The 25899-nt window shown below is 48.8% G+C and overlaps 1 protein-coding gene across 1 annotated transcript; it reads right to left on the reverse strand.

The window, feature by feature from the left end:
• Positions 1-20919: 20919 nt before the first annotated feature.
• NEUROG1 (neurogenin 1) lies at positions 20920-21456 on the reverse strand. Its single transcript, XM_042881822.1, has one exon. The coding sequence runs from the start codon at positions 21454-21456 to the stop codon at positions 20920-20922; it is 537 nt and encodes a 178-aa protein (XP_042737756.1).
• Between the last annotated feature and the right edge of the window lie 4443 nt (positions 21457-25899).

The following is a 25899-nucleotide window of genomic DNA, read 5'->3' on the forward strand; positions in this document are numbered from 1 at the left end:
GACATAAATCATGAGCAGCACTCAAACAGTGCTGTTACCTGAATACACAAAACAAACCATGCTGCTTTCCTCGCTACTGGAAAGAGGAAAGCACTGCTGCCATGTGAATTTCTTGTTGTTTAGCATTCAGGTTGCATTTAACTGGGGAAGAGACTGAAGCCCAAAAATGGCAGCACCCCACAGCTGGCCCTGAACTGGCATGAGGAACCAGGAAGGAGCACTGCAACTTTGGGGTGCTTTTCTACCTGATCTGGTCTAAGCGGTCCTATTGGCAAAATAAAGCAAGTAAAACCAATAGAAGTACAATTAGTAGTCTTTCATAAATATCCAGCTGTGTTGTTTGCAATGGATTTTTCTTATTATGTCTATTCTGTGCTGGAATTGAAGTGGCAGAGTGCTTGGTTCGAATGAGGAGAGAAGAGGAGGAGAAAGGAGGAGGAGAGGAGAAGGTGGGGGCTGCAGCTTTCCCAGGCCGAACCGACTTCTCCTGGCTTTCTGGCTCCATCTTCTGGAAGAGACGCAAAATAGAGATTTGTCAAAGCCTGGCCCTAAGATGATGACAATGCCGGCAGCTTCTTTTGACCCTGTAAAATATCTGGTATCAAAACATCTCTTTTGCGACGTAAGAAACCTCTAAGTGGCTCCTATAAAATGCCTCTGCAAGAAGAAAAAGGCATGAGCACAAGGCAGGACAGTAGTTAATGAACCCAACAAAATGGTAATTTCAATCTCCTTTTTAAGATGACCCCCATACAGTATGGGAAAACAGGGGGATTCAACCCACAAAAGCCCTCTGAGCACTTAATGGCTTTTTAATGAGGGAAAAGAAGACCAGGAGTAGCTGAGAAAAGATTTCAGTGCCTGGCTGAGTGGGTTGCAGTGCTGGACTTGGTGCTGGTGATGCTGGAATAGGACCTGTCCACAGCCCATCTCTCCAAAGGAGCTGGTTCAGGAATCCTAGCTTTGCCCCAACACTTGTGAAGGCTGGGCTGTCCCAAATGCCTGTGTCATCAATCCATGCTTTTTGGTGCCACTTCCCAGGCAGAACTGAGATGCAGATGGAGCAGGGATATAGGGATTACTCCTCTGCTCAGATGTGGTTTTGTAGCACTAAATTTATGTTCCCATGCACCAGGATCCCTTTGGCCGTGGTTGCTGCTGCTCCCATGTAACACTAAGCCCAGACAAGCTTTGGCCCCAGGAGCAAACATCTACCATGTTCAGGTCGATCCTTTATTCTGGTATGCATCATGCTTGCAATATCTAAGTCCTACAGATTCATTTAGGTCTATTAATTAACTTCATACGGCCACTGTAATGCCACAAGAACATCCTTCCCCTTTCAGGGCTGCAGCGCCGTACAGACTTTGCCTGTCCTGGTGTCTTTGCATTCGAGGTACCTGGATACAGAACAAAAATCCCCTGCCTTTCTGCTCCAATTTAGCTCCAATTTAGCTCTGTGCCAGAGGGTGGTGCTCGATGAATGTTCTTGAGCTCGGTGCTGCTGCTATGAGCTGCTATAGGCTGCTGCTGCTGTGGGCTGCCGGGCAGAAATGTTTGGAGCAATCCAGGAGCATAGGCAGCAGCTTTGAATGCATCATTTGAGATCTATTTTGTTTCACCTATTTCTGGAGAATTTAATTTGTTAAGTTGTTCTTCCAGCCTACATCAATCAACACTAAATTGAAGGCTGTGTCAGGTGAACAACCCAGTTAGGATGATTGTTTCGGGTTTGTAAACTCTCCCATGGGTAAAAAGCTAAACCTTAAGCAGGACAGAGTATGAGGCCTGGAGGAGACCCCAGTAAACCTCAGCTGTGCTGCCCCAGCCCTTTGATTGCTCTCTTTGATTGCCAAAATCCACATCACCAGCTCAGGTGCACTCCCAGCTCCTCGCTCAGCACCAAAATCACCTTCTGCAGCACAAAAACCTTGAGCAAAGCAGATGGAAACAGGAACTTCTCCAAATTTCAGCTGAGACGTATGAAGCTGGCCAGAGGGACTGACCTTTGGGGCTTGGGCCCTTGTATTTGTCTCTCACCAGCAGCATTTCAGTGGCCCCAAACACAACCCCATCACTCCTGGGCTGCAAAGCAGATGCTGCCACATGGTCGTGTTCCCTTATTATAGCCTTAGTTAGGCAGATTATTAACAATGATCCCATTTAAAATATGATACTTGTGGTGAAATGATCAATGCTCTGAGCAATGCCCTGAGCAGAAGACTTCCATTGCTGTGCCACCACTGCATTACCTACAGCTTGGCGATTGGGAAGAGCCTCATGGATGAAGTGAAGCACATGTGCTCTGCTGCTCACAGAAAAACTGCTGAATGAAACACTGAAATTCACAGGAATATCCCAAAAAATGCACAAGTTGAATTCCCGACTGGTTTAAATGGCTGTGGAAATCCAATCCTGCAGACATCTTGAGGGTCTTGCCTCCTTTTCCCCTGTCCTTGCCTCTCCATGTACAAATCTTTGTTTCTGAGTTTCTGCTGTGTGACTTAGGATTTTTCAGTGCTTATTTTGGCCATGTGCATTGGTAGGATGTTTCAACTTTGCCTGAAGGCCAGAGCAAGACTCTGTCCTAAGAGATAGGTTTAAATGTGAAGGACTTGGCCAAGAATTTCCCAATAGAAATCGTTATTCTCCAAAATAGGACTCTTAAGGAAAAATCCAGGAGGCCAATTTGGACATCTGTACAGCTTTTGACTGAGATAATTGTAAACCATGGGATAGTGACCTGAGCAAACAGCAAAGCAAACCGCAGATGATCTGATTAGTTTCTTTGGCTTTGCCATGGACATTTTATCTGTACGTTCAACACAGAGTGAAAGACCTTTCTTCAAAGCCCCGAGTGTCTTTGGGGAAATCTTCTGTTATTAGTACCCATGGTGATGTCAGTCAAGCTGTATTCTGGCTCCTGGCTAAGAAATCCATACCCAGGCCCAGTTCTTCTATAAAGGTGGGCAAGCAACTTACCGGAGATTCGCAGCAGATGTGGTTATATTGCTGGAAAGCATTCCACTGGAAGGCACTCTGAAAGCCTCTTCTGATCTCTGTCCTTCCACAGGGCTGGGATAACTTCAGCTTCCTATCTCTATGGCACTGCTAGGCAGGTCTGGGAGTCTTGTAGGATTGGAAGGAGAGGGTTTTTGCTGATATTAAAATGCGAGCGTATTTAAGCATTAATTCTGCTCATTGTAAATAACAAGGTGAAGCAGGGAAGAATGACTTTTGCATTTCTTTTCATTGCTTGACTGCAGCAAGCAGATTTTAGCGTCCCTTAGCTGTGACAATGCAGCCCAACCCAATGTTCCCCAGCAAAGTCTGGGGAGAGTGTGGGTGCTGACATTGGTGGTTGGGCTCTTCAGGCTCACTGATGGATGGTAACGATTCCTCTGAGCAGCGCTGGAATTAAAATAAGTTCCCAAATGTATCAGTGTGCTTTTATTTAACATGGACAGCATTTGCAACATTAAAATATTTTCAGCATTCAGGGTCTGAAAATGGCTTGGGATCATTTTGCTCCATTCAGCTGCTTTGCTTTCATCTGCAAACCTGGTCTGAATGGGAGGGCAGCAGACAAGGAACAAGGTTAGTCTTTATGGATTGGAATAAACCATCTATTCCTCTTCCAGAGTGGGCAGAGCCTTCCCGAAAAGGTTTGCTCTCTCTTTTAGGGATTTATTTTGCTCTTTATCAGGACCAGTTTCATCTCTCTCTATGCAGTTTGTCTTTAGGGGCAATTTTTACCAAATATTCAAGTTGGTGTGTGTAACAGGTTGCTGCAATTGTTGTTTGAAATGATATTTGACTTCAAAACTCCTTTCTTTGTATCTAACTGGTTTCCATTACCTGTTGTGGCAGCAAATGTTGCTGGCAGCAGTTGTTTGCATGGTGATTCCCCAGTCCTAGTGGCAGGATAGGAGTAAGCCGAGTGAGTAATAAATACATGGACTCATATTTCCGGGGCTTGAGAAGTCATTTGGTTCAAATTCAGCTCCAAAACCACGCACCCATCTCCTTTGTATGAGCTCGAGTTTGGTGCAGCCCCAGGAAGATCCCATTCTGACGGGCGCCATGACAATAAGCCCGTTAATTAAACTAATTAATTTAAAGGGGCAAAGGTTCAGTGGGCGGGTGGTGCTTTTGTATTTCCAAACCAGTTAACTCAGCTCAAATTCAAACCTGACCAAGACAGATCTTCTTTGACTGGTGAAACCCAGAGGTTCAGTAGTGCTCTTTGTATGGAGCAGCCCCGGCCGAACTCCGCGCCTGGGACGAGGCACGTCCCTGGGTTAACAGAAACTCAATGAGATATCAAATTAGTTGGCTCTCCCTTTTCATTTTGAAATCATTGGGAGAATTGTGATGCACCAGGGCACAGGGTGCCATTCTTCCTATCTCTCAGCTCCATTGTGCTGGGGGCGAACAAAGCCAAGAGGTGTAATTTAAAGGTGCTGTGACCTCCCATGAGCGGCTCTCCCCATTGTGTTGGCGGTTTTGTTTTCTCTATGTGTGTTTTTTTTTCTTCTTCTTTTCCCTCGTCCGCTGAGATCTACTGATCATAAATATGCATGAATAAAAGAGCCAAGAGAGAGGAGGGCAGGGGGAGGGGGCTCATAACCAGCTTGGGTAAAGTCCTTTTCTGCGTTTTCCACTCTCAGCTTCCTGACGTCGAATGAAACAAGGGACCACACGGCCGGATTAGCTCAGCCGGAGTTCCTATTTCCAATTGTGCAAGCAGAACCTTGGCACCATAACAATCATTATAATTATCACTTGCAGAGGGGTCTTATCATATAACAGCTTCTTTCTGTACAGGAGGGAGGGGGACCAAGGAGGGCTGGAGGAGATAATTCCAACCGCGGGGGTTTGCGTCTTCATTCATCACTTTCCAAGCAAACCAGTGGAAAATTGAGTTCCCTGAGCAATTCACAGATTGCAGTTCACTCCTGGTACAGGGGCACACGCACACACACACACACACGGTCCCACCATCACACATCAAACAGGTACACATCAGGAGACAGGCAGGAAGAGAAAGAAAACACCCCGCACCCTGCTTTTCTGCTCAAAACTCAGGCAGAAACGTACGTAACCTTCCCTTTTAAGCCTAGCAACTCCAACCCGGCCGCACAGCTCCTCCTGGATTAATCTTTCTTTTTTTTTGGCTCAGTGAATTGTGGTCAAGGCCATTGTAACGTGAGTGCTGCTGGGGCGCGGATTGGCTGGAGGAGGCTCAGAGAGGCCCCTTTTCACAGGGGACTAATTGCTTTAGACCACCAGTATTTGGGAGCTACAGATGTCTTCCTTAATTTGCCTAGAGAGCACAATCGGCCCCATCTGTTGCATTTTTTTCCCCCCTCTGTCTCTCAAGTCGCCTTCTTCCCCCTGTCTGCAAAGGCCTAAATTGAAAACTCATCAAAAAGTAATACAAGAGCAGTTTGGCTGGGAAGCTGCTGCCATGGGGCTTTGCCTTTAATAAAGGCCCCCCTGCTACTTTTACACATGGGCTGGAGAGCAGAGAAAGGAGGAGGAGGAAAGCAGAAACAACTTAGAGGGGGCAAAAAAAAAAAAAAAAAAAAAAAAAAAAAGCTAAAAACAAACAGCCAGATGGGATATTCGGAGGCAGGATAATTTGATGTGTCATGGATGGAGGAGGACAAGGGGCAGCCCCTTGTTTTCTGTGTGTACACACAACAAAACAGCTGACTTCTGTGGAGGGGAAGGGAGAAGAGCTGGGGGCTGCTGGGGACTTGTCTTGGTGCTTTGTTTTGGGGGGTGGTCAGTGATGGCCCCCCTAGAGCACACCTCTGAAGTCAGAAGAAGGGGTGAGGATGAGGAGATCCTGCAAGGCTGGCATGTTGCCTTGGTCCACAGGGTGGTACATCAGAAGTTGCTGCTATGCACCTGCTGGTGTCCATAAATCAGAAGAGGTATTGGCTCTCCTTGCTGGATCAATGCACTGACTTCACAGCATCTTTCTCACCCATGAATTGTCCTCGTGCCAGCTCCAGGTGAGCAGTGCTGCTCCACATCTATCTCTGCTCTAGGAAGAGGGGATGAGCTCTGAAAAATCTCCTGAAATGTGAACAGGGTTGCCTGTGGGGAAAGAAATGCCTTATCTTTGTTTGCAGTCCTTAGTCTGGATGGGAATCTGGGCAGCCCGATCTAAAGCCTGTTTTAATGGTTGCCAACCCTACCCACCATGGCAGGGGGGTTGGAACTGAATGATCCTCAAGGTCCCTTTTGGCCCAACAATTCTGTGATCCTATGATAGAATCCTACAATTCTATGACTTTGATTTTATCATTGCTGCTCAGCTTCAACACACACAGGGTCATAAAACCCCTCATGGCACAGTGGGATGGCATTTCTTTATGGTAAACCTAGCAGTGTGGGCACGGTGCTGGGGCTGTGTGTGAATGCAGTGACGCAGTGGTTGTGCTCGCTGTGCACAAGGTGCACTGAGTGTGCATCAGAGACATCACCCCAGAGCCAGGACGTAGCATCAGAGACATCTTCCAGCCACACCAACCCAGCAGGGCCAGAGCAAAGGGAACAGCCCCTTCCAACTCATCCATGATGCATTTAACTCCATACACTGGGGGATTGCCAAGGATGGGCGAGCTGCTCAGGTAGCACAAATGAGTGCGTTTCGTTAACCGGCTCAGCTCCGAAATCTGAGCCTGGTGCCAGCTCTGGGCCGCCGGCAGTGATGGATCGCTCCATTTCCTGGCTGTCCATCAGGCATCTCTCCCAGCGTCTCTGGAAAGGTTTTGTTCAGATGTTCACTTACGGGGAAAAAAAAAAAGAAAAAAGAAAAAAGTCCATTCATCTCCAAGAGCCCTCTCAAAACAATGGGAAAGGAATCGCTGCAGTGCTTCGGTGCTGCTGCTGGGAGTGGGGCAAGGACCAGCCTGGGGCTGGTGGGATTCAGAGCAGTGACTGCTGCATTCCCACAAACAATTCTACCTGCTTACTCCATCAGCAACTTCTTTTTGGCAGAGATTTGCTACAATATTTTTTAAATATTAGGGAAAGCAGCGTCAGGCCTGCACCTCTGCTGGCTCAGCTCGAAACACCAGGCAAGGGGCTTTCAGCCCACATCCCTCAGTTTGTTGGCAGGGTGGGTTCATGGGTGGGATGCTGAGGGATAAAACTGTGCCCCTGCAGAGCACGCTGCTGTTTGCTGTGCCCTCTGTGCAGGGCTGCAGGTTTCGTGCTTGCCCCCAAACCACCCGACTGTGCTCTTTGCTTACGTGCTTATTACTTCTCGTTTTACTTACTACTTTCTACTTTTCCTTGGACACCCTGGTGAAAAACCACGCACCTGTAACTCCTTCTGAAATAAATTAAAATAAACCCTCTGGTGAACTGCTCTGGCAGAAACCTTCCAACCCCCCTCCCACTCTGTGCCGGGGGCTTCCCAGGGCGGCCTCTCCTTAGGGACGAGGTGTCAATGACCCACTTCAATAAGTCACTGGATAGCCCTCGCTGGGAGCAGGCTTCCTGCAGGTCTCACTGCTCAACAACTGGATACTCTGTTGTGACATCCGCTGTTGCCCCGGTGGGCTCCAGGTATGGACAGGGCTGTGCTGAATAGGTGCAGCGTGTGCAGGTGAGAGGAAGGAGGCACTGAGCTTTGAGTGCTCCTCTCTTCTGCGGGTGTTTTCTGTAAGGGTAAAGATCAATGCTTGAATACTTTGCGAAGCATGTGGCAAAAAGGCAGCTGTGGTTCTTGGTATTGAGGCTGCCCTGAAACTGTTGCAGAGCCACTGGAAAAGCCATTGAGCTTTTGTCTAATAGCTCCTGTGATAATAATTAGCTCAGCAAAGGCAGATTTTAGAGAGGCTTTTAAGATGCTTGTTCAGTGCCTTGAAAGAGAGCAAGAAAGCAGAGGCTCCTCTCATCTGAGCATCAGTGTGAATCCCACAAAATCCCATTATTCCCCTTTGGATCAGCTGTTTGATCAGTGCAGCCTGTTCCCTCCCCAAGGCAACAACTTTCCCTCTTTGTGCACATTTCCCAGCTCACAAAGCTCACATCCACACACTGTGCCCTAGAGTCTGACTGCCAGCAGCACCTTCTCCTCAAGCCCTTGCAGGTGGCAGCTACTTAACATCCTCTGCGAGCCAGCCAGTGTGACTGGGAACAGAAAACAGAGGTGGAGGATGGAGGTTTGCTGGAGCACCCACGTTCTGTGTGTTTTTCTGTTGTTTTTCATAATTTAAGAAAGAATTTGTTGCACTTAAGAGCCAGCTGAGGCTTTAACACCCGATGGCTGGAGGCAAAACTTAATGACATGAGGCTGAAGCCATCATCTAGCAGAAGGCAAGGCCAACACTGTCATAAAGACCACTGGTTGGATGCTATTTTGAGTGAGCCAACCACACAGAAGTGGAAGAACTGATGCTGCCATAGCTCAGATCAGGGACCTCACTGTGCTCTGGTCTTGCTGGAGACCTTCACCACGTCCTATTTCCAGACTGAGTGACTCCTAGAGCAGCTCATGGACAGCTCAAACTTGAGCTCACCAGATTGAATGGGGAGCCCTAAGCATGAGAAACCAACTTGCTGTTGGGAGCATCCCGGCTGGGATGTGCCTACAGACAGTGACAGATGTGGAGGGAGCTGTTGCTATTTTCACATCCCCAGGGGACACCAGGGGACCCATCAAAGGAACGTTCCATACGTATGCAACCATTCAAAACTCCATCAGTACTGCCAGGTGCTATGGGATAAGTTTGCAATCCAGCAATGTTTGATGTCAGTAAAAATATGGGGCAAGGAGGCAATCAGTGACAACTGCAATGGGAGCCACAATGGGTGGTGACCTCGAGCCACAGTGCTATGGTTCCTATGGATCTACACAGCCCTGGACAAACCACAGCCCTGCCCAGGCTGAGCTCAAATGCAAACAAACCCCATTTATCTCTGGATGGGACTAGAAGTGATGTCACACTGAAAGCAACTTTTGCTAATAAAACATACTAACAAGCCGCTTTGGAGTCCAATAAACTTTGTCTGTTTTACTTTGTTTTTTTTAGTGGCAAATAATAAGGAGTCCAATAAAGTGTTGGCTTTTTTTAATGTTCATTTTTAAGTGGCTGGAGCAGAGATCAGGAGTTCAGCCTCTCTCCTTGTTCTGTTTGTGGTATATTTATCTTCATGGAGAGAATGGGAGCAGGGGGATTTATTTTTCTGAATGAATGTCTCTAAGCCCCCCGTACCTCCAGGGCTTGTAGTAGGGCTGGATCCAATGACAGCAGAGTCAACATTATAAGCCCTTAGAGAGGGCTGAGTGCCTTGTAGATGGTCTCAAGTGGATGTGCTTTCAGCGCGCCGCTCCCCAGCTTACATTAGTGCTGAAGGGACTTTGTCTGTCCCCAATGCCCTCGGGTGACCCGCGACCCCTGCGACTTCGCTCAGCCGAGATCTGACGCCCGCACCAACCCCGGCCGAGGAAATGGAGAGGAGCTTTGTGCCGAGGAGAAAGAGCAACGCAAACACGGGGTGTTCTCAAAGGAAACAAAACCCAACCTGCTGGAAAAGTGCCCCCCCCCAAAAAAAAAAGCTGAAGGGCGGCTGGGAGCAAAGCACAGGCACACACGTGTTGCCCCCAAAAAGGGCCCAGGGCTGCTGCGTGAGCTCTGCTGCTATGGGGTTGGTGAATCAGGCTGGGGCGGTGGGAAGAGGGCTTCCCCTTGGGGGCTGCTTTTCTCTATGTGGAAAGCAAATAGGCTTGCATTACTTTTGGAGACTGTGTCATGAATGCTGAGGCAGAGATACAGCATGGAGGTGGCGCGATGCCTCTGCGTGACCCAAACTGACAGAATGGCGCCGAACGCTGCTGTATTTTGGTCAGAAAGTGTTGAAATTCTGTTCAGCATTTGAATGTCAAAAAGGGGCTGGAGTGAGATGCCAAGCCCTGACCTGACTTACTGCAGGGCTACCATCACCAGTGAGCCATCTGGGCTGGCACTGTTCCTCGAGGTGGTTACTGCCCATGGGGATGGCACTGTTGGTACTGTCTGCTGGTACTGTCACTAAGAGCACAGCCCTGCAGGTAGGACGAGCAGCAGTCTGGTAAGCAAGTCAGGGCCTTACCGCTGTTGTCATGCAGTGCCTGGCTCTGAACTATGGGCCCCAAAGAGCAGGGATGGCTGCTGGCTCACACAGCCACCTCTCTGCTGGGGAAATCGGGGCTTATTTTAGGATATTGAGTGTCACCATCCTGCTAGACCTTGGAACTCAAAGCCATGCCCAGCTGCTGCTGTCACCCTAACAGAGATAGCAACAGCTTCATGCAGCCCCCAGCCATTGTGCTGAGAGCTGCAGTGTGAGATTTGCTGTAAATCACAGGCTGGGAGCAATGGCACTGTGTTCTCACCTGTGCTTTTGAAACCTGGGTTTCCCCCATCTGTGTCCTTCATCCCTGCTTGGCTTCAGGAATTTGCTGCTCAAATCCAGGCTCAGATCCCAGCACATCTAGGAGGGCACGTGACATTCCCTTCTTTAAAGAAGTACTGAAGTGGGGTGGATGCAACCACGGCAACAGGCCGGATGGGGAGGAGGTGACAGATGATCTCCACCTTCACCTTCTGGGGAGGACATGGCCTGGTGGTGGGGAGCATTGCTGCTTCCTGGCCACCCAGAGCAGCCAAGCCTGTCCTGCACATGGGAGCATTTTCCAGATGCCAGTGTGTATTTAAAAGTTAAAAAGATGAGTGGAAAAGCACATGTCATGGGTGCCTGAGCTAGCAGAAGAAATTCTCTGGCACTGGGGAGTGTATTGTCTCTGGAGCAGCAGAATGGATTTGCATCCTTAAATCCTGCTGTGCATTTTGTGGGAGTTATCTGATCAGACCTTTATCATACTGAGAGCATTGGGAGCCCCTTGTGAAAATACTGTGAGACTTTGAGCACCTGAAGGTGCAGAACACAGAAGCTCAGTCCAAAGGGAAGAGATGCTCCTCCCCAAAGTGTGCTGGGGCCCAGGATGGGAGCCCGCATCCTGCTGGTGTGGTGGGAATGAGTGATGGTGGAGGACAAACGGGCAGAGGACAGATGGACAGAGGGCAGACGGATGGAGGAGAGCTCTCCAGCAGAAGATGACTTTTATCCTATTGTTTTTCCCTGTGATTAATCCATCTGAAGCGCTGCTCTGAGCGTAGCCAAGGGCAGAGGAAGAAAGAAGCAGTTCGAGCTTTGTGGGGCTTTATGTTCTTTTCCCCCCTTTCCAAGCGCGCTTTACAAACATCCTCTCCGCTCGCCCTCTGTGTTTGCAAAACCGTCTCCTTCTGCCCATGGCTCCTGATGAAGTCCTTGCAGAGTTCCTTGTCCACCTCCAGTCTTTTCAGCACGTATTCAAATTAACCCTTTTGTCCCATTCACACCCTCTTTCTTTGGCGGATATTGTGGCTCTGCCAGCAGCGATCCTGCCGCGGCTATTCTGATGTAATTGCATTCTGGCAATGCCTTGAGAACCTGATCAAGATCATCCGAAAGTTTAATCCTCCCAAATTACAAAATGTTTACTATCAATCACCTTTGCGCAGCTTTATTTTCCTGGGCTTTCTGCAAGGAGCGAGCGGGCCGTGTGTGCTTCCAGAGATGCCCCTTCCCGTCTCCAGCTGATCACCTGAATGGGCCCAGAGTCAAATGGTCAAGGCCATATGCGTATGAAAGCCCGGCCTGCGCTGCCCGCTATTCTCTCTAGCTCTGCATGGATTTCACACTTTCTATCCTGTTAGGGTGCCTACCATTTGCTTTAGCCTCGATTTTTGGGGGGTTTTTGTTTTGTTTCTGCGTCCTGTGTCATCTGAATTTAATCTAGTTAGCAGATTTTCTGCCTCAAATTGCATTGTTAAGGGCAATTGTTTAAACGGGGAGCAGCGGCGAGCTCCGAGCCCCCGGGCGCTGCAGGGTCCCCCCGGGGAGCGATGCCGTCCCCGGAGCCGTGCGGGTTCGGAGCGGCCCCGAGGCTCGGAGCTCGGGGCTCGGAGGTGGCTTGGCTTTCTTGAAAGCATCCAGTGCTATTTTCAGAAGCACAAACAGATGCAAATGTCTCTGCAAACATTGCACAATGAGATGCAGGGAGAGGACAGCCTTTCAAAACCTCTGAATAGCCCTTCAAAGCAAGTCTAATTAGGGTAAGTAGAGGTAATAGGCCCACTTGCGTTTTTACACTCGCATTTTCCCCCCTCGAAGCCCCCAAGGCTCCTTTTCGCCTATGGCCGGGCGGGGGGAGGCACGGACCCTCGCTCGTTTGTTTGCGCTGACAAATGCGGGGCTGGAAAGGAGGGGGAGAGGTGCGGAGTGGGGGGAGAAAAAAAAAAAAAAAATCAATCATCGGGAAAGTCTCCTCTGTTAGTTTTCTTCTTTTTTTGTGTGTGTGGCTTTTCCCGGCGAGATAGATAGCGGCGGAGACAGCAGCATCCCCGTTTGGGGCCGGGGTGCGGGGCCGGCCCCGGAGCAGGGGCTGCAGCTCGTGTCATGTGGAACTTCAGTAAGTGAAAAAGAAAAGCAGAAGGTACGGGCTGAATACTTGGGTAAATCAGTAATAGAGCTAAAGGGCATATGCCTGTAGGGAATATGTTGGCATAAAAGAGCTTTAAGAGGGGCCATTCATACTGACAAAGGGAGATTTGAATTGCTGCCTTCACAATAGCATGAAAGGATGGGCTCGGGGTGTTCTGAAACAAAGTGGAAATCATACTGCCCTGAACGGCTCTAATAAGCTTTTAACTATTTTACATTATGGCATTACCTCTTTTTTTTTTTTTCTTCTTCTTCTTGTGAGCCGGGTGCCAGCCCCACTTAAAAGTGTGATTTATATTTTTTTCCTTCATGGTAACTTTGCGGGAAAATAGATGGGGACTGAAAGGCAGTAATTCAGCTTTTTCACAGCGAGGAGGGGGAAATGCCATCATTTTGCATGTACCATAGAGCACTCCGTGCACAGGGACCTGTGCAAGCCTTGGCTGGGGCTGCTGCTGGCTCTCTGCACCCACCACCCGTCCGACATTGCCTGCTTAATTGTTCTCATTAGCAGCAGTGCAATCAGGCAGATATCACCTTTCATTGCCACTTGGGTCACTTCAATGTACGACTCAGGTGGGCTTTGGGTTGAACTCAAAAAACTTTTGGCAAACCCAACCGAACCCATGGGAACTGTTTGGCAAAACCAAACCGTGTTGGTTGGGTGCTGCCCACAGAAGTTCAGGATCTCCATCAGATCTGGGGGGCTGCTGCCCCACGACAGGCTGGGAAGGAGGCAGTTGCACGGCCTGTGTGTCGGGAGGAGGCTTTGTGTGTGTGTGGGGCTCCCTCCTCACTCCCCCCAGATGGTGCGATCGCACGACTGCACTGTTAAAATAGAGCTCGTATAGACAATTAGCCAATTACTCACTCTGTCATTGCACTTTCTTCTTGTAACTGAGATGCAAACTGGACTATGTCTTCTTTGGTAGCTTCATTCATCGGCAGCATTATTTAATGACACTTTTGTCAGCTTTGGGTCTGCCCAAAGATTTCTGAACGTAGCTTTATGAACCTAGAAAAGGCGCCCTGCCGAGCAAAAGCAGACTTTGAACCTACAGACCGTGCTGAAGACAATGAATTTGCCAAAATCAGGGAAAGAAATCCTGAGCGTGGCTACCGCAGGGCATGAGACCCAGCCCCACGTTGTCAGCAGCTATGGGCAGAATAGCCAAGAGGCCAACATGTGGATGCACGGGCAACTTTCTCTGCTTAAACAGAGAAATAACAGAATTGTTATTTAATTACAAATGCTTCTGAGTCTTTTTGGTGTCAGGAAGGCTGCGTGGTTGGGGCAGATGTCCTGGAGCAGTATCTCACCCAGGATTCTCCCTGATGGTGGCCAGCATGAAGCCCCTCTGCTTTGGTGGCTGTTTGTTGCCAGGACAGCTGTGCAGAGCCGGCCTGCAGGGTGCACGGGGAGAGAGGTTCGGTTTTGCTTCTGGCACTTTTCAGGGAAGAACAAAACCTCGCCTCCTGCTTAATGAAGGAAACTCCGTCCTTCTACATATGTTTCTTTTAAGAGGGCAAATGTTTTTATTATCCATAACTTTCGGCACCGAGCATCATTAGCATCTCTTATTCACTTCTAAAGTTCAGCCCTTTACAGGTGCAAAGATGTTTTCTGGTTATCATTAACACCACTAAAAAAAAAAAAAGAAAAAGAGGGACAGAATGAAAAAGAAACCCCATCTGTCTCTTCCAGGAGGGTAGAGTTTCTGCACGCCACACTGTGTGGCTCCTCAGAGCCTGGCAGTGTTCAGATGGACGAGCACACACACGTGCACACACACTCACCCCAGTCTGAGTGTGCACAGCTGCCGGTACCTTCCTTTGCCTGGTGGCTCCCAAATGCTCTGTGCATCTGCTGATGTGCCCAGGAAGGTGACAGAGGAGCCGTGCAGGTGACACCCACAGTGGGTCAGGTAGCCAAACCATGAGGGCCTCATTAGCTGCCACTTGATTTATCAAGAGGGCATTATGGCTTTGGGAGCTGACATCTTTTTGGATTGCAAATAGGAGAGGAGGAAACTGTACCCTGTGAAAAGATTGATTAAATCCTAATTAACCTCTTTTCTCAGATAATGAAAGCACTTCAGTGAGCTGGATAAACACGATGCGCATCAGTTGCTCTCCTGGTGAAGCAAGGGGTAATTGAGAGAGCAATATCCATTACTGATGTTGTGACAGGAAAGGTTTTCCTTTCAGAGCAAAAGGCTTGGTGCAGGATGGATGGTACTGAAAGAGGAAGGAAAAAAAAAAAAAAGGCCATATTGTTTTATCCCAGGAGTTAAATTCCTTAGGTTTGGATACCCAGACCAAAGAAATAGAGAAACAACCTGTGCTTTTGTATCTAGAGATGAGCAAGTAAAGAAATACAAAAATGTAAATCGAATTATGTACGTTGGAGGGAGGGACTAACTCAGATGCAGCCGCTGCTCTTTACTCTTTAGGCCAACTTTTATAGGTTCTGAGAAAAATAATCTATAAATGTTGCATATTTGCCATTAAATCCAGAGATGAAACTGGAAAACCACAGGGGAAGAAGACGTGTTTTTCTGGTCCGTGTTAAGATTTACAGGGACCTCCTGTGAGGCCAGGCCCTATTCTTTCACAAGGAGTTCAATCTCACCAAGAGGTTTGCTTTTCCAAAGCTAAGTGCTTCTGTAGAGAAAATCAGCTGAGAGGGCTGTTGAGCGGAGGCTGTTCAGCTTTTATTGCCATAGAGTGATTTCTACTCTTTCTGGCCATGTTTGTGAGACACAATTTATTTTTCAAGTTATTCTGAAGGTCAGCATGGGGAATTCGGTGTGAATATGACTGCGCTTGCTGTTTTATCTTCCTCCCTTTGCTTTTGATGCTTGACTTCTTTTTGTTCGCCTTTTTTAACCAAACAAAAGTGTGCTTGGAGGACTTCTCCATCTGTTGGCCACGGGGTGTCCAGTGTTCACCTTCATAATTGAACAGACACCGTCTTTGCCATCGGATTTTGTATCTGTAGCCTTTGTATTTGCAAATTCTGTGTTTCTTCTGGTCTCTTAGATCAATGGCAACCTGCAGGTTGGAGATCCATGAAGGCCTGCTAGTTTTGGGCTGGGCTACCCATGTCAAATGGTGCAGCAGACAGTCTTGCTGGAGACACTTATGGGTATCTTTACGAACATCTGCCATGCAGAGAGGCAGAACAAGTTGTTTTGTTTGCAGGAATCAGTCCGGTTAAGTCCTACAGATGGAATTTAATCCATTATTTGTGCAACAAATCATTATAGTCTGTAATAGCCTTGGACTGCCATTAGGCAGCTTTAAAGCTTTAAAGGCAATGTTGTGAAATCTTTGAGTTGGATTTTTTTTTTTTTTTTTTTTTGTTAAAGAGGAGATGATTACTCTGGAATGTGCAAAATGTAATAATCCAAGAAAGAGATAGTGAAGTCCTGAGGATTCTGACAAATCCCTGTTTGGGAAATAGAGGTATCAGAACCCTCCCATGCTCTCATCTAAGTACAGCAGAGTTATGAGACCAGAAGGGAAAGGAGGCAGTGTGAGGACAAGGGTTGGTCTTCCCCTGAAGCACAGTGGATGACTCAGGTGGAAAATTAGAGAGCAGGGGGCTGCATAGTGCAAGACAGCAATGAGCTCAGAGTGGGGATGTTTGTGAGGCAGTGTCAGGGTGGATATCAGGAAAGATTTGGTCTCACAAGGAGTGGGGAGGCACTGGCACTGACTGCCCAGGGAAGTGGTGGAGATGAAACCACCCTGGAGATGAAAAAAGGGTGCATGTGGTACTTAGGTGCACTGTTACTGGGCATGGTGGGGTTGGGTTGATGGTTGGGTTTAATGACCTCAGAGGTCTTTTCCAAACTTAATAATTTTACGATTCAGTCTGTGATTTTCTTTTCCAGTTGCAGCATTAGAAAAGCCAACACTCTCTGAACTGAACAGTGACACTTCCACTGGGACAGTGTTAGAAACCACATTGGTTTTCCCAAAAGAGAATCTCAAAGAATAAAGCTGACTCTTATCTAAAGGTCTTCCTTCAGCAAGGTTTAACTCTACATACAATTACCCATTTCTACTATGCATGAAGCACACGAAAGCTACATCTGAAACTGATGCACCCAGCTCTCTGAGGGGATGGATTGGAGGAAAGGACAGACTTTTACACCTGGGGAAAGGAAGAGGGGGGAATTGGTGAAGGGAACAGCTGGGCTGGGAAGATCACATCATGACATGACCTCTGTCCTACCAACCCTTGCCAATGTCTTGCCAACAGTCAAGTCAGACGGATGGGGTAGGAGCCAAGTGAGAACCATTCCTATAACTGTAAATCCGTACACATAGCACAGAAAAGACCACATCTCTGCCTCAGCCTTCCTAATATGATATATTTTTCTCTTTGTGCCACCTGTCTCATTAGATTTTCAAACAGAGAGATGGTATTAATCCATACTGCTGCAGAGGTGGATAGAGGCAGAGAGGGAGACTTGAATAACAACTAGTGCTGTGCCATCAGCATCTCCACGCTGACAGAGAAGGGCATTACCCATTGAGAAGTGTCATTTAATTTGTTAATCAAAATGAGGAAGGGATTCAGTAATGTCCTTTGCAGACTGAAGTTGCAGCAAAGAATCAGTGCTCGTGTCCAGCACTCCCTAAATCTGCTCAGTCCTTGGCAACTCCTTGCTACTCCGGATGATTCCTTTCAATCGCATATAGCACCAATGAAAAAGCTCCTGAAAATTAGTTCTCACCTGCTTCTGCTCTGATAATCTATACCTCCTATACAAATCAGTCTTAATGGAGCATGTGAGCCCCAGAGATCTATAATTATAGTATTAAGTTTCATGCGCTCACAGGCTGTGGTGCAGACTGTATTTTTCAGATCATATACGGAGTAAAATCAAAATCTACAACAGATTGACGGATAATAATAATAATAATAATAATCTTTCTGAAGATGTTCTTGTTAAGAGCCAAACCCTGAGCATTGTTTGGGACCAACCCCAGCAGTGACAACAATAAGCAGTGCACCACATGGCATCACAATCCCAGAGAACACCTTGTTATCTAAAACCTCTGCAGCCTTTTGGGCTCACAGCTGTTTGTTGCTTATCCTCCTCTGGTTTCTGATCACAGGTAATTCACAGAGACTCTCTTGAGATTCAAACTGATTGGAAAAATAGAAGGACAGAGGTCCCAAAGCACACGAGCACACTGGTAGGGGACAGTTCATCCGCAGTGAATCTCAGCTGAGACAAAGTGGGATAATCTCAGCTGTGTTTTGGATAAGGCTGTGCTGGAAGCAGGATTCCCAGCCAGCAGGGTGCCCTATCTGTAGGGCCATCTCAGACTTTCTCCCTAATCCGAGGGGAATTAAGTGAGAGCCCCGAGGACTTGCAGAACTGCTGGCTGAGGGTCCCTAACACTTGCATACCCCGGAGGTGACGGCTTAGATCCAGCACGGAGAGGGGATTAGTAACGCCTTGCGCCACTCACCTGAAAAAAATGCACCTCCGTAGAGGCAAGATTCAAATTCGAGTGATTTCACTGACTGTGGAGGATGCAACCTGTGATTTCTGAAGTCAGCAAAGGTCTCCCCCCGGTTCCACTCAGACTGAGATCAGTGCCACTTCGTGGGCATATTTTTAAGCAGTATACGTGGGGGTTGGACTCGGTGATCTCTCGAGGTCCCTTCCAGCCCCTGCAATTCTGTCATTTCCAAACGATTTGCAGAGGATTTCATTACCCCCTAGCATTTAATTTACCTATTTATCCCCTCTCTTATTCGTGCAAAGAGGTGAAATTGGTGCAATTGTCAGCTGCCTGTTTGCCATCGGGGCAGCCTGTTCCAGCTCCCTGCCAGTTCTTTTCATCAAAACAAATACAAACCCCGTTGTTGTAAACCGGGGTGCAGTTGGGTCCTGCAGCCTCTGAATATAGGCATTCCATCTGTCCCAGCAGCAGATTTGTTCAACTATGTCTGAACCTATCACCGCTTGGGGGAAAAACTGTTCTCCGACTCATGTTAATGTATGAATCTAATTGTATCCTCACGCAGTATGCAGCTTTCATTGCCCATTAGGAACATTAACATCATAAACTGAGTCTTGCTAGATGTATGGTCTTTATACACTGCATAATGTCCACAGATCTCTGCTGGCAGCTAAGAAAACACAAAGGAATAGAGGATATTTTGAAGTTTTGTGGAGGTTTTTTTTCTCTCTCTCTCTCTTTGAGATTGAAGTCCAGTGTCTTGGGACCCAGTGACTTTAGATGACCTTCCGTCTCCATAGACTGTACTAAATTTCAGCCCCTGGAGGCTACTCCATACAAAACCTCCTGGCTTTCAAGGGCAGGTGCAAGCAAAGCTTCACTGCGTCACAGATCAAGACCTGTTACTGCCAGAATTAGATTTCACAAATCTCTTTTATTTAATGGGGCATCATTAAGGAACAGGACTACACTTGTTGCTGGCGTCTTTAATTAATACAAGTATTAAACCACTATTAAAATTTCAAAACAACGGCGTTTCTTTCTCAGCATTTATCCTTACTGAAAAACGGAGCTGTGAGTGTGTGAATAGACAAGCACACCAAAGCTACATTAAAGAAATACAGGGATTGCAGTCGCAACCACTCAGAAAGGAGGAGATGCTGATACTGAGCATCTGTGCACATTTACCCAAATCTCCACAGCTCCCCTCTTCCCAATTCCTATGGCAATTTTATTATCCCCTGTTATATTTCTGATACGATCCCTATATAAATAGGAGGGCTGATGTGAAGGGAAGGCACAGATTTTTGCTGTCTGTTGAATGGCTTTTTAGTGTTTTGCCCTTAGTTTACCTTCTGCCTTTTCCCTTGCTCAGGGCAGATTTACATCCCCCAAAACTGATTTGTTTCTAGGGTTTTGCACATAATGCTCCGAAATCATCAAGTGCCCCAATAGTATGAGGGGATGGTGGTATTCCAGCTTTACAGATGGGAAACAGAGGCATGGGAAAATGAAGCCAATGAATTCCACTAGCCACAGGCTGTCTCATCTGAGATGTGTAGGACTTCTTTGCATACTCCAGCTTGCATAATTCCATATAGCCATGCATCCACCTCCTTTCCCTCTAAGCACTCTATTTACTGCTCTTTTACTTAAGATAGGTAGGAGTTTGGGAGATAAATGGGGGGCAAGGCTGAACTGTCTCAACGCTTCCATATAACAAGGAGAAGAGGGTGGAAATGCTGCTGAGCCATTGCTGTGCCAGGGCTGTGCCAAGGCTGTGCAATGTGCCTCAGTCACCCTTTTACCTCTCTCTGCTCTCCTTGAGTGAGAATGAGACTCATGCCAACCAGTTTTCCCTATGTAGAAAGTCTTGGGCAAAGCTGCAAACCCCATATAGGGATGTAGAATCTATTCCTTGCCCTAAATCCCCCATCACCTTATAGCTCCCTACCTGAAAATTGGGAAGGATCACTCTGAGTACCAGCACTGCTGGAAGCACTGCTCAGCTCCTGTCCTGTCCAAGTGGGTCTGTGAGCCCTTCCCTATGAGATTCAGGCAATGGTGAATGTTTCCAGGTGGCCAGGAAGGATTCTGTGTGAGCCAGTGCTGAGCACCTTGGGGTGAACCCTTCCCTTTCAACCTTTCAAACTGAAAAACCCCAAACTTAAGAAACGAAACTCCAGAGGCACTGCTGACATTCAGTAAAAAACGTTAAAAAATTTTATTTACAGGGTAAAGTACAATTATTTTTTTTTTTAAAAAAAAGAACCCACTTTCATAAGAGGCATAATAATAGAATAAAGCTCTTTATGTACAAAAATACAATTTTCATATGAATGAACATCTTGAATAAATTAAACCGGCCCAATGGCTCAATACCCCGTGTGTGCTCCTGCTCTGAAGCAGGACCGCCTCGCCGGGGGTCAGCATCTATAATGTATGAGGCCTTCGGGTGAGGGTCCCATCGGGCGCGGTGCTGGGACCCCCGGGAGGGGCTGAGCCGCCCCGGGCGCGGGGGGGGGGGGGGGGGGCCCCCCCGGGGGGGGGGGGGCCGGCAGAGCGCTGAGCCCCGTGCTGCGCCCCGGGCCGCATCGGCCCCCTAAGCCTTTTCATCGTATTGTCAGGGCGTTCAAACCAAATTTTCATGCTCGTTTTTCTTCGCCGGAGAGCTACAAATTGTAAAATTGACTTTTCACCTCGTCTGCGGCAGCAAATCTGTCGCTTTTCTTTGCCGGGTTTTCCAAGTCGTATGGAAAACGAGGCGGAGGGGCGAAGGGAAAGGGCACCCCGGAGAGAGGGGTTGGGGGACGGGAGGGGCTGAAAAGTGCAACGGGATACGGGGGGGGGGGGGGGGAACGGAGACACGCACGGGCGCGGCTAGCGGCAGGGAGCGCCCGGGGCGGCGGGGGGCAGCCCGCGGAAGGCTCGCAGGGCGTCCGAGGGGACGTAGCCGCAGTCCTCGGAGGTGGCCGGGCTGCTGGGACCGGAGGCGGAGGCGCAGAGAGAAGGGGCGGCCGGGGAACCGCTGGACAGCCACGAACCGGCGTCGCTGCCGGGGCTGGGGGGCGCGGGGGGCCCGCGAAAGGCGGGAGGAGGAGGGAGGCACTGCTCGGCCAAACGGAGCGTCTCGGAGAGGGCCCAGATGTAATTGTAAGCGAAGCGCAGGGTTTCGATTTTGGTGAGTTTGGTGTCGTCGGGGAAGGTCGGCAAGACGCTGCGGAGTTCATCCAGCGCGGCGTTGAGGTGATGCATGCGGTTCCGCTCCCGGTCGTTGGCTTTCACCCGACGGCTCCGTTTGAGGGTGTGAAGCAAAGCTTCGGTCCGCGCCCGCGCCCGGCCGCGTCTCCTCCGCCGCTCCCGCGGGGCTCCGGGCGGCTCCGAAACGCCGCCGCTGCTCGCCGCCTCCGCGGGCATCCTGCGGGAGAGAAGCCGGAGCCGTCAGTGGGCGGCAGGGGGAGCGGGGAGAAGGTGCTGAGAGAAGTGGGAAAGGGAGGGAAAAAACATCTCCGCAAGTCACCCCAAGGAGGTACGGAGGGAGGGTGGGAGCGCTTGGAGCGGCCGCACCGCCGCGCAGGTGCCTGCGTCCCCCGTACTCACATGGAAAGGCACTCCCGGGGCTGCGGTTAAGCAATAACGGTTTCGAGATAAATAGAGGAGAGAGCGGAGCTCCTCGCTGTAAGGGAAGGCAAAGCGGCCGCGGCTCCGCGAGGAGAAGGGAAAAAAAACAAATGGGAGAGAGAGGCAAGAAGAAAAAAAAAAAAAAAAAAAAAGGGCTCGCCGGCGAAAGGCGGAGCGGGGGGGGGGCGGGGGGGGACACGCGACCGCTGTTGTCTTTGAAGTGCTGCGGGCAGCGATCCGCTCGTGTGAGCGGCGGCTTTGGCACACGACGGCGCGGCAGCCCGTACTTATAGCGGCGGGCGGACAATGGCCCCGTGGCCGCCCCGCGGGGCCGCGCCGAGGCGGCAGGTCGGCCCCGTGCGCCGCGCCCTCCGGAGCGTGCCCGCAATTACCGCGGGCAGCCGCGCATCTGCCGCGCACCAACCCCCCCCCCCCCCCGCACACACACACACACACACACACTCACACACACACACACACACTCACACACACGCATCTCGGGCTTTTGTCCCCCGAGGGCGGCCGGACAAAGCGGGCGGGGGCACGCGGGGGGGGTGGCGGGGTCAGCCGTCCGATCTCACCGCTTCCCCCCTCGCCCCCCTCCTCGGGCTCTGGCCCTTCGCCTGTGGAGGTTGGAATCGCGGTGAGAAGGGGTTGGCAAGGAAGGGGTGAGTCGAGCTGCCGCAGGATGAGCTCCGTGAGCTTCGATTATTACTTTTTCCATCCACATCCCGACTGAGCGCTTCTCGGGGTCTTCCTTGCACCCTGTAGTACACGCCTCTGTCAAAGTGAAAATATCCCGCAATTGGAAAGGTGTAACTCATGTTTAACTTCAATAAATACTCTGAGGAATCATTCAAAGCAGTTCTTTTCCCTCTTACGTCTCCAAATACCTAAGGGCACTTTGCCTTTTGCTGTTTCACTTTGAAAAGGTTTTTGCAGGTGCTCAGTGAATTAAAAATTCCCAACGACGCTCATCTTGGAGCCCGATGGTGTTTAAGGTCCCTTCCAACCTAGGCCATTATAAAATTCAGCGTTTGTCGGTGTACAGACAACTCTGACAACTCTTTGTCTACGGATGCAAACAACCAACCGAGAAGAGCCGTGCTGCTCCCATTGAAAACAGCACATAATTGCTGCTAATCCCCACGAAGTGCCCACGGATCCCCACCTCGGACACTGCTGAGGAAACAGCCAATGCGTTCCCCGGCTCTGACATCTGGCACAGTGCATCCCATGGATCAGCACTGCCCCATCGTCAGCACTCAGGTACTCCGATCCTTGGATGGTTTTCAGTTTCATCACCCATCAGTAGTCATTTTTTAGGCTTCTGTGCCCAAACTCGGGTTTATTTAATTTGCCCGTATGTAAAATGTAGCTTCCTTCCCTGTCCTGTGATTTTCTCCTTTGGTGAACAGGGAGAACTGACAGCGTGAGTCTTTATCTCAGCATTTTGACTTCACGGCCACCAACAATCTGCTCTGTGCTAAAAGGATCCCTTGCAGAAGTGAGCAATTCGCGAGTCCCTGGGTGATGAATATTAACGAGCCTCAAAACAGAAATAGTTTTCTAGTGGCTGAGCTTGGCGCTTTGTAACATTTTATGGGTATACAGACCTGAAATGTGCAATATAACAGCAGAGAACCAGGCCTGGCTGTTCTTTGGGAACCCTCTCCATCACCAGACCTGCAATCAGGCCGATGGTTTTAGGGCCCATGCACACCTAAATGACTCCCTGCACTAAGTAGCTCCACTTCATTGAGCCACTCATGTCCCACAGTGATGGCTTAGTGGGGTCAGCAGGCAGCAAGCTTCACTGCAAAGCAGGGGAAAGTCAAAGGGGCTCAAAACTAAAGGTTATGGAAACATATGGCCAAAAACTTCAACTTTAGCTAATGTGCACTTTGCACACAGAGATATAAACTCCGGTGCTGCCTGCAACACTTTTATTGTCTTTTGTTTAGGTGTCTTTGAGCAGTCAATAGTTTATTCATTAAAATGTTTATGATTCCCCAGAGTTTCAGACTTTGGCACAACCCATCACTCGTCTGAGCGTTTTGCAGTGAAAGCGCATTATTCATCAGTCCTTATCCATCATTTGCAGTTTGTCATTTGTTATTCTCTTGTTTTAAAAGTTTGTGCTCCAATCAAGGAGGGGAGAGAGCACCATGTGTCTCCGTGATCAGTCACAGCCATGAATAGCCCGAGCTGCAGTGAATGTTTCACAAACAACCCATAGGCTGAAATTTGTTTGCATAATCTATTCACTGCCTACTTATGAATAACGAATGCATTCACAGAACCAGAATTGTTTCAGGAAGCCTTCGCAAACAGAAAGAAGTGCTAAATATCTCGGATAATTTATTCCCGATGAATAATTCAACCCGTTCTATCGCAGCCAGTCCACTAATTTTGCAGATAAATTATTCAGCCAACGCAGATAATGGCCCCTACACCTTATGTGCCTGCTCCTGGGGACGTCGGCTGCCAAACTTTCCCCGAGTTTTCTGAGGTTGGGGAAGGAAAAAATCCCCAAATGAAGCAGGACGTTGGATTTTGCAGACCACGGTGTGTGTTCCCAGCATCTTGCTCATGGCCAGATAGTGAGGGTTATTCTTTGACAAGATCTCCTCTGCCTTGACAAGAGGGCAGCTAGTCTCAGACAGGCTTGTCGATGCTGTTAGGTTCATTGTTAGAGCTCCAAGGAAGATAACCAGAAATACATCATCCATTTGTTTTGGGACACTTTGCTCTTGAAAAGCTGGAAGAGGTATTTTTGAGTGTGGAACTCGCAGAAATAGAGCTGGATCAGAAGTGTTGTGGACCCATCCCCATACACTGCATTCATCTGGAGATGGATGGCCTCAAGCATGAGGCCCTGGTGCTGGGTGGCATGGGCTGTGTTGGCTCTTGTTTGTGCCTGGACTCTGGAAAGATGTGGAATTTGGGAAAGTGAAGGAAAGGCTCCTGAGTGCAGCAGTACTCAGCTCTGCTCTTCAAATGCAGCATTTCCAGTATGGACATGGCTGGGCAGCCCATGCTTTGGTGCCAGCTGCGCCTGGTGAAGCTGAACCGGTCTCAGTGCCAGAAGTCAGCCTTGCATTCCAGCATGGACTGCGATGGTTAGAGTGGTGTTAGTGCTGCTCCATCCCAAGCAGAGAATTGCCTGGCTCACAGTAAAGCTGCTCCCATGGTTGGAAGATGTCTTTGACACATTAGAGGTGCTTTAAAAAAAATTGTTTATTTTAACTTTATTATCATTTGTTTAGGTTTAGGAGGCACATAGATGCAATAACTCACCAAACTAAGTGCTGTTACATCAGCACGTAAGGGCTTAAACTGATGTTGAGAGAAGCATCAAAGCAGCATATCAACCAGGAAAACACTGCTTTTGTGCTTATTTGAGAGTGCGACCAGAGCAAGAAGTCAGAGCTGCCTACAGAAGGTGCTCAATGTGAATTTGGGGGCACAACATGGCTGGTGGCTGAACCATCACCTTGGGAGCACAAATCTCAACTTGCAGGAGCCAGGAGAAGGTCGCACTGCCTCTTACCTGCAATGTCTGCACTGCAAGCCCAATGCTGGAGAGATACCCACCCAGTGTAGGAGAGATACCCAGCCAACACTGGAGAGATTCCTGCCCAGTGTTGAAGAGATACTCACCCAATAGCTGCAGAGATACTGGCTCAGTGTTGGAGATAAACCCACCCGAGAGTTGGAGCTCACAGCCTGCAGGGAGGCAGTGGTCACCCCTCCAGCTCTCCCAGGTGGGATCCTGCAGCTCTTTAGGAAGGAGCTGGCCCATCCCTTACCCACCCATAGCAGCCCAGGGGCTCAGGATGTGTGCTGAGGGCATGGCTGGGTGCTGGGTTCTGCTCTGGAACGATGCACAAGGGGCTCAGTCCCTTCTGGAAGCTGTGTGAAAATAATGGGGATGTTTTATTTTCAGGTTTTAAACATGTGATACAACTTTTTCTTTCTTCCTTTTTCTTTTCTTTACTTTCTTTTTTGTTTTTGAAGGTGGGGGGAGTAGGTAAGCGATTGTTCCCTGCGAGCACAAATGTATTTTGTTTGTTGTAATTAAAATGTTTTAATGAGACAACCATAAAATCAACCATTAATTATTTTTTTTTCAAACACTTCTGCTTCCTTTTGAGCTAGGTCTATTTAGAAATAGTTTAGAGAGTAGCCTGCAGTTTTATTCTTTCTTTGGTATTATACACAGGAGTGGAGAAGTCA

This window comes from Lagopus leucura, unplaced genomic scaffold, assembly GCF_019238085.1.
Source record: "Lagopus leucura isolate 7727_CA_CO unplaced genomic scaffold, USGS_WTPT01 Super-Scaffold_100030, whole genome shotgun sequence".
NCBI classification, from domain to species: Eukaryota; Metazoa; Chordata; class Aves; order Galliformes; family Phasianidae; genus Lagopus; species Lagopus leucura.

What these genes read in the sequence shown, in the direction of transcription:
- NEUROG1 (XM_042881822.1), bottom strand. Translation starts at nt 21,456, where the DNA reads ATGCCCGCGGAGGCGGCGAGCAGCGGCGGCGTTTCGGAGCCGCCCGGA.